Genomic DNA, 12,311 nt, shown 5'->3' with positions numbered 1-12,311 from the left:
AAAAGCCACTTAGAACTGCATTTTAACTGACATGTCTAAGAAGGACGTGTCTAACGGCAGAATCAATATATTCCTTGACAGGATAACCTGAGGATATCATGGAACCATCCTTGAACTTCATAGACTTAGCACGCTAGGCACGGAGCTTTCCACTCACAATGACCTAGGTGCATAATCATAAAATAGATCAGTAATGAACAAAACAAAAGGCTTAATTCACGATTTGGCTTCTGAGATATACTCATTTTTCTATTTTAGTACCTAAACTTTTTCTGTCTCAATTTAATACCTAAAGTATTCTTCGGTTATATTTTTTAGTAAGTCTTTTTACAAACATTAAATTATGTAACCAGGTGACGTCTTTATGTAAAAAATTAATATTTTTTTATTAAATTATATACACATTAAATAATGTAAAAAAATAAATATATAAAAATTCAGAAAAAATATATAAAATCTAGAAAAAAAATATAAATTATAAATAAAATTATACAAATAAAATTTACAAAAGAATTAAGTTTAAAATAAATTAGTTGAAATTAATAATATTATTATAAAAATTATAAAAAAATTGTAATTTTTTATAAAATTATAAAATATATAATTCTAAAATTCTAAAAATTTATTTAAATTTCAAGTTCTATTTTTTGCAATTACTTAAATTTAAATACATTTTTTAATATTTATAACATTTCCTAGTTTGTATATATTATTTTGAATTTTTAAAATTTAAAATTACATATTTTTAAAATTTTATAAAAATAAATATTTTTAAACATTTTAAAACTCTTATACATTGTATATGATTTTTTTTAAAATTTTTAATCAATATATTATTATAATGTTAAGAATTTTTTAAAAAAAAGATATAATATGTATTCTAACAGTATCATGCGGCCGGTCAATGCCCTGATCAACATAGGTCAAAATTAGTTAATGGCTAGTCAATTATTAGTCAAAGTAAAAAAGTGTTTTGGTTGACGCTTAACTGGGAAACTCTTCTATACTTATAATAACTAAAACATATATAAGCATTATATTTCAGATCTTACGAATTAAAGAAACCTAAATAGTAAGAATTACGTGATTAATTCCAAATACTGTGCAGTTTAATGAGGAGGACGAACCTTACGCTTCTTGCTAATCTGAGCAGCCATGCTTTTGGGGGAATCTAGAGAAATGGTAAATCAAGGTTACGACTTGCTTCTTCCTCGCTTTGGATTTGGAATGATTATTGATCTTACAATCTGACAAAAATGATTAAATGTTAAAGTGACATTAGGGTTTTTTAATGTCAGTTACTGATTACCGGTTTCAATTTGAATTTAAGAGTTATAAATAATAATTTTTATATAAAATATTTTTTTAGGTTAAATTTATAAATCAAGAAAAATAGCATACATATGACATTGTTGAATTTGATTTAAATAAAAATGTATTTTATAGATAGAAAATTGAATCAAATCCAATAAAGCTTAAATAAATTTAATTAAAATACTATGATATGAATCGATTTTTGAAATTTTAGGTTTTTCTTCGACCTTAAGCTCTATTTGGTAGAGTAAAAAAATAAAAAATTGGAATGATAGAAAAATAGAAAGATGAAAATGTATAATTTTTCTTTCTATAAAAATGCTTGATAGGAAAGATTAAAAAATTGAAAGAAAATAAAATACTTAAAAATATATAATTTTAAATTAACATACATATCTCTCATTTTCTCTTCCATCATGGTTCCAATTTGAAATGATAGGATTTTATGCATCACTATAGAAAATGATTATCTTTATTTTTCTTTACGTTTTTCTCACTTTTTTTTTTACCAAACACGCTCAAATTTTATTTTCTTTTTGCTTTTTTATTCTCTCCCATTTCCAATTTAACAATTAAATTGTACGAAAGTAAATTTACTTTTTCGAATAAGAAAAAAATATTAAAAGTACTTTTGTAAAAGAAATTATTTAATAATTATATTAGGAGTGATAAAATACTTGCCAATAAATTTTCATTATAAAAATATTATTATTTTCTTAAGAAAATGTATTTTTCTTATTAAATTGGTGTTGAGTTTAGCCAAACTTAGAAAGGAATTTTAATGATAGTATAGATACAATTATAGCTACTAGTTTAATGTTTAAAATGGCGTCAACTACGGTGTGAACTTTTTCCCTACAAACTGTGCAAGCTTGAAAATAGGCTAACTTCTGCTATACCTTATAAAAGTTGTTGATTTAAATTGTTAAATAACTATTAAATTCATCAAGTTCTACTATTTTCAAAATCTAACGTGTCAAATATACTATTATACATAGGATGCCATGCCAACTTGTTATTTATACATATTACTCACTAAAAATTTAATTAATAGAAAAAATTCAAAAACTAGACTTTAATTATTCAATTGGATAATATGAACTAAATCTATAACTATACACACAATACAGGACTAGTAACAAAACTTATTTAACTATTACTGTTAGAGTCAAGACTAAAATTTTAAAATTTGAAAAGTACAAGGACTAATAGCATAATTTAACCTTGAAAATAAATTTGAACCATTAAAACCTGTCAACTCAGCATCTATTTATAACCTTGAATGTGAATGTTGGTTATGGTTGAAAAATGATATCCTCGTCTTCATACCCAAAAATGTATCCCACACAAGTACTAGACACAGTATTTTAAAAAAGAATATAAAAAATCGAAACTAACATAATGGTACATCTTGTGCCAAGGGAGATGAAAATATGGTCTACCTATGCAGATATCCCCTAAGAGAGGGGAAATTATCTATTACAATGGTTATTGAAAAACTGAACATACTAATCCTTATTTTCTTTTGTATACTTTCTAAAAATTTTCACCAGCAAAATGCAGGAGGATAAGTAAAAGCTAAAAGTCTGAATGATATAAACAAACTAGACTCGAATGTGTTATGGGAGTGCGGCAAAGTGGGCATTCAGGTTTCTCGTTGCACCATTCCATGATGCAGTTCCTACAGACAGATCACGATATATGAATGAATTTTTGCAGTCTCTTCTTCTAACATAGAATCTACATCTAAGATTCATTCGACAATGAGGGAAAAGAGAAGTACCAGCAGAATACATGACCGCATGGTGTAGCCGTCGGGTGTTGTCGATTACTTAGACATAAGGTGCATTTGCTGACAACACCTGTTGACTGAATTGCAGCAAAAGAAGATTTTGAGCATTATATGTTATCAGTTGGCAAAGTGCAAGCAACCAAGATATTGTTCATAGTACTTGAATAACCCAAAATAAATAAGCTTCTAATAATGAATAGGTAAATTAAATCAAAGCTAAGAAGTTGAAATATTTAAAGCAACTCGCTCAGGGAAGAGCTTTTAGATTTTAGGGTTTATCAATGATACAGTCCTTTTCATATGAGATCAATGTTCCATAATGGTTTTAAACCTTCGATAAGTTGCATCTGCCAATGATTAGTAACACGAATATTTTATGGTTAATCTTGCCTAGCACTTATGATCTCTTAATCTAGAACTTTCCTACAATGAATATGGCAATAAGAAATAAAAATGGTAGGGGATGATAATAACGAAATACATAAACAGAATATTCAGCGATAAACTCGATAATTTACCTCTGAAGTTGATTCACCAACCCAGCTACCCTGGTCAGCCTCCATTGGTATCAAGTTGCCTTCTTCATTTAACAGAGGTAAACCTTGTCCTACATGCCCAAACAACAATGTGTCACACAATACATGCTAATCTCCCATGGCACAACTGCTTGAAATGAGGATGATGAAATGTCTTAAATATCGATTTCCCAGTGAACATAGTAGGTTTACTATCGGCTATCTCAAGAGCTTGGCATTCATTCTAGCAATAATCCAAAAGATTCAACTTATAGGCAAGGAAGCAAGATGAGGTTATCAGATTATAGGTTAAACATCAAGCACTTGGCCATTGACACGATATAAACTTTTCATCTTGAAAGCTGCAAGTTTACGAAAGCACTACAAGGAAACTTGTTGCAAATTAACCTGTTGGATTCTGATGAGACCCTAATGAGGTTTGATGAATTGAACTTGTAATTGAAGATAAGTTGCTGCGCCGCAGACCTTCAGCAGCAATGATGCATAGCTGAATTAAGAGGAAAATCCCCAGGATTTGGTACCTGTAGTTGAAGGCAGCCAAAAATTTTATTATCGATATTCAGCACACCCAAGCTTTTCCTCGCATGATGTTGAGCTCCAAACATGTAAAGAAAGATGTTGCATCAAAGCAAACAAGTAGAAAACCATATACCTGGGTCTTTGATTTGATGGCTTCCCAATGAACACATAGCGAATACCAGCTGCTCGTTTGGATATATGATAATAGAAACCTACCAAGGTTGTCAATGGAATATTAACAATATTAGGATGACTGAAGCTCCATTTCAAAATTTTATTAGTAACTATAGATGAGTAAGCTCTAAATACCTTCAAAGTAGAAGAACATGAGGTTAGCACGTAGAACCCATTGCAAGAATTCACGAGCTATAGGCAGCACCTGCATGCAACAGCACCAAAATATATCCGTCTAAAGGACTACATCAACAATGAAAGAACAAAACTAAAAGAATTAAGTTGTGCTTGTAAGAAAGAGCCCCAGAGAATGAACAAAAGTAGTTTTCTATATATGAAAAGAACTCTTCCAGAAAAAAAAAAAAAAAGAACATGATATTCATACTGCTGGCCATCTGTGAACTGCACGTAACCACATTCCACGCAGTTTCTCTTTCAACCTCGACAGTGCAGATACTGATGCAGTAGACTCTGAGGGTAATGAAATTTCAACGCCTGTGGATGACTCTACTTGACTCCTCTCAGAACCACTGTTACTATAGAACTCATCAGACTGCAAATCAGCAAGGGTTATACCACGGGATGCAATTCTAGAGCTGCACAAAGGAAAATTCAGACATACCCTCAAATTCCGATAAACATAATGCGTCTCCTGTTATAAACAAAAAACGAAGTACCCAAATAGTAAAACAAACATGAAAAGGGATGAAGCTTCAATTTAAACCTAATTCTTTCGGCAATGTAAGGTACTGCAGTCTGATACACAATAAAGAGAGCACGTCTCGCAGGTGTTGGGGAAAGGCCATGAGGTCCAGCAACCTTAAAATAAAAAACACCATATCAAGCTATTCAGAGAAAAAAATCAGATACATATTTTGAGCAATAAATAATTCATTTCTTTTCTTCAAAATACATCAAACCTGAGTTATATCACAGTATTCTTCTCCTAATGTTTGCTGCCCAGAACCTGTTGTTAAAACATAGTAAAGCATTTGACCTAGGAGTTTTGTCTGCAAAATAAATTAAATTTTTCAAAAAAAAAAGTAAGTAAGAAAAATTTTAATTTAGTGAATTATTAGGGATTGGAGTCTAAAACTAACCTCGTTCTGATAAGCTACTGCAACTCTGGTACCTATAAAAAAAATTTACATTTCTTTTATATTTTCTAAGGTATAATAACAGTGCTGGAGAAAATATAGGGAAAATAATGAAGAAGTGAGTACCAAAAAGATGGCGGAAGGCGTCGCGGCAGGCGTCGTAGACGAAGGAAGCGTATTGGTCGTCTTTCTCCGCCGCTCTCATTATCTCGGGTTGAGCTGCAAGAGGGAATCGCCGTGGCTCCATCGGGGGGGAGGGAATCGATTCCCCACTTGGACCTGGGTTGCCTGACCCGGGCGAGTCGTTTCTCCCCGATCCCATCTCCGTTTCAGTTCTCAGTGAAATCGAAGCTTTTTTTTTTTTTTTCCTCTCAAGTCGAAGTGGTGGAGAGGAGTTCTGAGGCACAGAGACAAGAGATTGGAGGGAAACATAACGACGTCGTATTCTCAGCAGTGAATAAAAATAAAAAAAAATGAAGCCGTTGCCGGGGATCGAACCCGGGTCGTCCGCGTGACAGGCGGAAATACTTACCACTATACTACAACGACCAGTTGCTGAATGATTACTAAACATTAGTTTAAAAACTAAACTTTTACAATTATTAAAAATAATAATTAAACATTAAACATTTAATTTAAAATTATTAAAAATTTTAAAAAAAATTAAACATTATTTTTTATTTTTAACCGATATTATATTTTGCTATACATTAATTATATATTATTTACAGAATACTATAGCTACTATTAATAAAATAAAAATAAAAGTTGAATAGTGAAAAGTGTATTTTACAACATATCAATTTTTTTTTGTTTGTTCAAATGCTTTAATAATAGGTTTTTTTATTAGTATTACATATTATCAAAATAATTAATATATTTTAATAATATTTATTAATTATTATTTTAAATAATGATTAAATGAAGTAAAATTATATTGTATGTTGAAAATAGTACATATATTTTAATTATGATTTGAATTTTTTTAATATCATATCAACCTTTTGATATGGTATTTGAAAATGTATTTTTATTATATTTGAATTGTTAAATAAGTTAATATATTTTAATTATATTTGACAATTCAAATAATAAATTAATTATAATATTTAAAAATACATTATAAATGTAACACTCCAAATCCGGCCTAAAAGTTTAGACCGAATTCGAAATGCTACATTGATCACCGAAGTAATTGTGAGAAGATTTCTACAAGAACAAGTCGTTCAAAATTCCATTTCTAACAATGTTTATCTCAAAACAAATCAAAATGTTTTATTGTTTAAAATTTCGTCCACAAGCTTAACAGAATAACATGTACGAATAAAAGTTTAAAACAGTAATTGTACCACAGTATTATAAAATCTTATAGTACGAAAACCAAATATAAAAACTGGAAATCACAAACTGATAATGCACTTTCAACGAGACTGTCCGAGACCTCCACGTACTGAGTCCATCAACATAATCCAGAACTGTACCTGAAAGAGGAAACAGAGGGGGGTGAGCTACTCGAGCTCAGTGTGAAAGCAAACCATCTAACTACCGAATCAGATACAGAAAGCCAAAAAGCAGTTCAGAAGCAGAACATACTTACAGAGCTATACAAAATAGCTGGTACGTTCGAAATAGACGTACCGACAGACAGCAGAATTCAAAACAAAATAAAAACACACTTAGTCTCATAGTCGCAAGTGCCATTCATTCACAGTATCCGTAACTCTCATTCAATCTCAAGTTTCAATTCACTCAATCATATACAATCAAAGTTTAACAATTTCACAGTGTCATAAATGCTTTTCAGTCAAACCGTACAACAGATAGTCACACTCACAAAACAATCAATAATATGCATATGAATGCAGTTGAGTTAAAGAAAACTCCCTCATCCAGCCAACACACCTCTCTGTCCCCCATCACTCTTCGATAGAGCTATTAAGCTCGTCCAACCAATCACTCCATATAGGGCCTCGAAAAGCCCATCTAACCCTACACTCCATATGATGTCATCCCGGGTTGCTCGGCAATGATGGATATCAGCATTGTCCTCGACCCTCAAAGAATTGGGACTGCCCAAGACCCTCTGGGTATTGGGGCTAACAGTATGCTGATGAACTGCCAATCATGTATATTACGCTGCAAAGCTAGTGTATAAGCTATACTATGTAATACGGTAAACCGCAGTACAAATATGCACTATAAACTGCCAAATCAGATGGTGGTACGTAGCGTAGCTAACGTACATACGATACAGTGCAATACAGTAATCTGCTATACCGATAGGTTACAGTAAAACTACCAGTGCAGTCAATGATACGCAGCGATGCTGACGTATGTTCTGTATAGTGCAGTGCGGTAGTCCGCAGTACAGCCAAACTGTCCACGACCCTCAGGCATTGGGACCGCCCATAACCTTCTAAGTATTAGGGGCTAATAACCAATAGATCAGCTGCTAGTTCAATTCAGTCAATCTTCCTTCTTTTTAAAATCCCACCCAAAATAGTTTCTGCATATGTATGTATGTATGCAGTCAGATGTACACAATCGGAACACCAGTCTCAGATAACTAATCAGTAGCATACATTCACATCTAATCAATCAGTTACAAAATCATACATGTGCACACTCATAACTCGAATTCAATATCAAGCCTATCGCACAACCAATTGCAAATAACACACACATCAAGCTCAGATCAAAGTCACAATTACCCTCAGTAAAGCTTAGTCGAGGGTTGGAACATACAGAGTTGCGATTACACTTAAATTTGACCTAAAGTCATTATTTGGCGAGATAGGGCCACACGTCTATGTGCTCCGGTCGTGTGGAGCAATCCACACCGTGTGGGGGTCCAAACACCCGTGTGACGGGTAGCACACACTCGTGTGAATCAGGGACACGACCGTGTGAACAGACTATGTAACTCACTGTCCAAAATCGCTAAAAAAGGTACAAGAAAGACACTGCCGTATGAGGGTCTTGCACACTCGCGTGCCTACCAGACATAGCGTGTCTTCCGAAACACACACCCATGTAGGATCCCTAAACCCCCAAATCAGCCACACGGCCGTGTGGCCAAGCCTTGTGACTTTAAATCTCAAATCCCTAATTCTCAAACTCACACGCTCGTGTGCTCAAGGGACATGGCCATGTGAAAGTCGACAAAGTCCCTAAAATCGGCCACACAACCGTGCACCCAATTTGGCTCGAAACGCTAGCTCCCAAATCCACATGGCCGTGTGCCACGACACACGCCAGTCTGATCGTCGGGGTGATCACGAAACCACCCTACAACAACCCCAAAACTGTCGTTTTAGCCACCAAAATCGTCCCTAACCTTTGCCCTATCAACATATATCAGAAAGTGACGATTTCCCATCACTTTCATCGACTAAATACCCAAACTAATGGGTTAGCATTCAGTCGAATAAACCGAATAGCAAATTTGCTGAAATAATAAACACATAAAGTAACGTAGTTACAGTTCGAATTCCACACCTGCAATGTGATCGGAGAAGACGACAGAGGCACAAAATTCCCAAATCCATAAATCAGCCATTTTGAGAAATAATCAGAAAGCAGAAGAGAGGGGATGGGAGGGGAACGTGAAAACAGAAAAGCCGAAAATAAAATAAAAGAGAAAAATAAAAACAACTTTAGTCATAAAACTAATAATTTAATTGTAACACCCCTTACCCGAGACCGTCTCCGGAATCGAGTACGAGATGTCATCCAATTTAACTTACCGATTCGGAGCATAAAAATTTGCTTTTAAAATTAAATTCACTGTTCATAACAACACTGTCCACCTGCGTAACTGTCACTAATTTAATTATAACTTGAGTTACGAAACTCAAAATTTAAATCCGTAAATTTTCCGTGAAACTAGACTCATATTCCTACTTACCATAAAATTTTCAGAATTTTTGACTTAGCACATTAGTACAGTTTATTCATTAAAGTATCCCCTGTTTCACAGCTCGACAGATCTGACCTCTTGGCGCTAAAAATAAAATATCTAATTGTACAGAATTCATATAAGGTTACCATTAATTTATTTTGAAAATAGACTCACTAAGGAATCTGAACATATAAATTATGACCTATAATTATTTCTGTACAATTTATAATGATTTTCTAAAGTTAGAACAGGGGACTTCAAAAACCATTCTGACCCTGTCTCACTAAAATTTAAATATCTCAAAATATAAAATTCCTTTGCCTACACCGTTTCTTTCATGTAAAAATAGACTTGATAAGCTTTAATTATATATATCATTCACCCTCTAATTCCATTTCTACTATTTATGGTGATTTTTCACATTCACGTCACTGCTGCTGTCAAAGAAACTGCTTCTTTGAATTAGTTACCATTTAAACATACATAACTCCAAAACATATTCTTTAATAACTACTTCAATAGCTAACATTAGCCATATCATTTGGACATGCTCAAAATGATTAAGACTCTATACATGCCATAGTTTAAACATTTTGAAAAGCACATAATACCGAGATGGTTATGATAGTGTGATACGAGCTCCGACGGTCCACTATTCGATCAAGTTCAAATCACTATAAAACAAAGGAAAGAAAGAGATGTGTAAGCTATAAATAGCTTAGTAAGTTACATGTAAACAATAATTACTCAATTAATAATTAACACTTTTAACATATAACTAATCAAAACATTTCTTAGCAATTTCAATCACTTACACATACACAATCTTACCAATTCACTTGCATATACATTTTCACACTTAACATTTCATATTCACTTTAATTCATTATTAATCCCGTTGAACACTTGGAATATACACGGATACGTAGAGATTTAGCACATAAGTGCCACACTGATATGTAGCCGAAGCTACCACTGATATGTAGCCGAAGCTACCACTGGATGTAGCCAAAGCTACCACTGAAATGTAGCCGAAGCTACCACTGATCAATAACACTGGAAATGTCCACGGGTCTGCTCACACAAGCTGTCAGGTGTCTGCAACACATGCTAGATCACCCAGCACCCGGGACTCACTGTAACACTGTAACACTGGTCTCTAGTGACATGTCACTTGTATCCAATTCTATTCCTAAGTTCAACCGGGAATTTACACTTAACACTTTATTTTCAACACTTTATCACTTGAATAATTCATGAACAACTTTCATGTTCAACAAGGGAATTTACACTTAACACTTTATTTTCAACACTTTATCACTTGAATAATTCATGAACAACTTTCCTTCCACATTCAATATTAATTCACATATCAAATATAATTCACAATTTATACAAATATAACTATTATTTACATATAACCTACCTCGGATGCAAAACGACTATTTTTGTAATTTAGTCGATAACTTTCTCTTTTCCCCGATCACTTGCACTATTTCTTCTTTCTTGATCTATATTAACACAATTTAATACATTTTATCAATATTCCATTCAAATACAATTCATACACAACATTTTGACACATTTACATTTTTCCCCATAACTTTTCAAAAATTCCACTTTTGTCCCTAAGCTCGTAAAAATAAAATTCTCTAAATTCTTAAATTTCAAACTTCACTAAATCATATTTCATGCTCATAACGGGCCTCAATTTCACAAAATCACAACTTTATGCACACTTTACCATCTTTCACAATTTAGCCCTTTTTCAACATTTTTCATTGAAATTCATCTAGTAAAACTTGTAATTAACACTTCAAACATTCATTATCTAACATCACTAATCAATTTACAATTATATCATGAATGGGTCAATTTTTAAACTTTAATTTCATTTAAATTAAATAGTAGAAACATGAAATTCAAGCTTCAATAAGCATAAAAATACGAAAATAATTAAAAACGGGGCAAGAAATCACTTACAATTGAGCTTAGGGAAATCAAAACCCTTAACTATGGTAACCTGAAACTTTCGGCAGCAAGCTTCTGATTTTTTTGAAGAAGAAGGACACTTATTTTCTCTTTATTTTGTCTTTTACCCAATTTGGACAAAAATGCCCTTGACCCATTACTTAGATATTTTTCTAGAAATACCCTTTTGTGTCCATAACACTAATTTATGGTCTAATTGCCACATAAACACTTCCAATTTCATGCAATAATTCAATTAAGTCATTTAATCACTAATTAGACACACTTTGCATTTTTCTCAATTTAGTCCTAAAAATTCAATTAAGCACTAAAGCATTAAAATTTCCTATCCATATTTTCACACAATATTTCAATCAATCAGTAACTAATAAAAATTTATAAAATTAAACTATTTCACTTCGGATTTGTGGTTACGAAACCACTATTCCGATTAGGCCCTATTTCGGGCTATCACATTAATAATTATAATTATTAGCTATAAAGAAAACAAAATAAAATACCTACCAAAACGTTCACACTAAAACTCGAACCCAAAACTATGAGGTTCCCTAACACTCTCTCAACCACCAAACCAACAAGCCCATTCTAACACTAAACTACACATATCCACACACATGTGCAACCATCAAAACTTCTAGGTCCAAAATTCGGGGCGTTACAATTTTAAAATTAATTAAAAATTTATATGCGTAAAATAATTTATAAAACATATCACACTAGTCAATTAAGAAATTAAAATTTAAAAATATATAAATATTGGTTATTGTATACTAATACTAACTAAAATATGATATGATATAATGATAATCTTAATGTTGGATCAGAATTTACCAATGACAATGTTAATTGAATTTGTAATGCTTAATTCAACAAAAGCCTTTAAATTATTATTTTTTTGTTGAAGTTATGCCTCTAAATTAGTTTTTGATTAATTTGTTTATTTAAATTTTGATTCTGTTACTTATGTAGATATCTACTATTAGAAC

At 32.2% G+C, this 12,311-nt stretch overlaps 1 protein-coding gene, 1 long non-coding RNA gene and 1 other non-coding gene across 3 annotated transcripts; all 3 read right to left on the bottom strand.

The window, feature by feature from the left end:
* Nucleotides 1–2,531: 2,531 nt before the first annotated feature.
* Nucleotides 2,532–5,861, bottom strand: LOC107929876 (peroxisome biogenesis factor 10). The gene is made up of 11 exons (XM_016861409.2): nucleotides 5,559–5,861; nucleotides 5,436–5,467; nucleotides 5,256–5,345; nucleotides 5,060–5,154; nucleotides 4,721–4,931; nucleotides 4,471–4,540; nucleotides 4,295–4,373; nucleotides 4,030–4,163; nucleotides 3,625–3,713; nucleotides 3,098–3,183; nucleotides 2,532–2,995 (listed from the first exon to the last, which is right to left on the bottom strand). Exons 1-11 carry the CDS (start codon nucleotides 5,752–5,754, stop codon nucleotides 2,893–2,895), a joined length of 1,185 nt encoding a protein of 394 aa, XP_016716898.2. The 5' UTR covers nucleotides 5,755–5,861; the 3' UTR covers nucleotides 2,532–2,892.
* Nucleotides 5,862–5,909: 48 nt separating this feature from the next.
* TRNAD-GUC (transfer RNA aspartic acid (anticodon GUC)) lies at nucleotides 5,910–5,981 on the bottom strand. The gene has a single exon. It is a non-coding gene; the product is annotated as a tRNA-Asp (tRNA).
* A 700-nt stretch (nucleotides 5,982–6,681) lies between these two features.
* Nucleotides 6,682–9,113, bottom strand: LOC121231970 (uncharacterized). The gene is made up of 2 exons (XR_005930194.1): nucleotides 8,931–9,113; nucleotides 6,682–6,913 (listed from the first exon to the last, which is right to left on the bottom strand). It is a non-coding gene; the product is annotated as an uncharacterized lncRNA (long non-coding RNA).
* Between the last annotated feature and the right edge of the window lie 3,198 nt (nucleotides 9,114–12,311).

Source organism: Gossypium hirsutum, chromosome A07, assembly GCF_007990345.1.
Source record: "Gossypium hirsutum isolate 1008001.06 chromosome A07, Gossypium_hirsutum_v2.1, whole genome shotgun sequence".
Lineage (NCBI taxonomy): Eukaryota > Viridiplantae > Streptophyta > Magnoliopsida > Malvales > Malvaceae > Gossypium > Gossypium hirsutum.
The sequence above is the reverse complement of the archived record's forward strand: the minus strand, read 5'-3'. Positions and strand labels throughout refer to the sequence as shown.

Coding starts and splice junctions, on each gene's coding strand:
- LOC107929876 (XM_016861409.2), bottom strand. CDS start 5,754: ATGGGATCGGGGAGAAACGACTCGCCCGGGTCAGGCAACCCAGGTCCA. Junction 5,468..5,558: donor CGCCTTCCGCCATCTTTTTG/GTACTCACTTCT, acceptor TTTTTTTTATAG/GTACCAGAGTTGCAGTAGCT. Junction 5,346..5,435: donor CAGTAGCTTATCAGAACGAG/GTTAGTTTTAGA, acceptor TTTATTTTGCAG/ACAAAACTCCTAGGTCAAAT.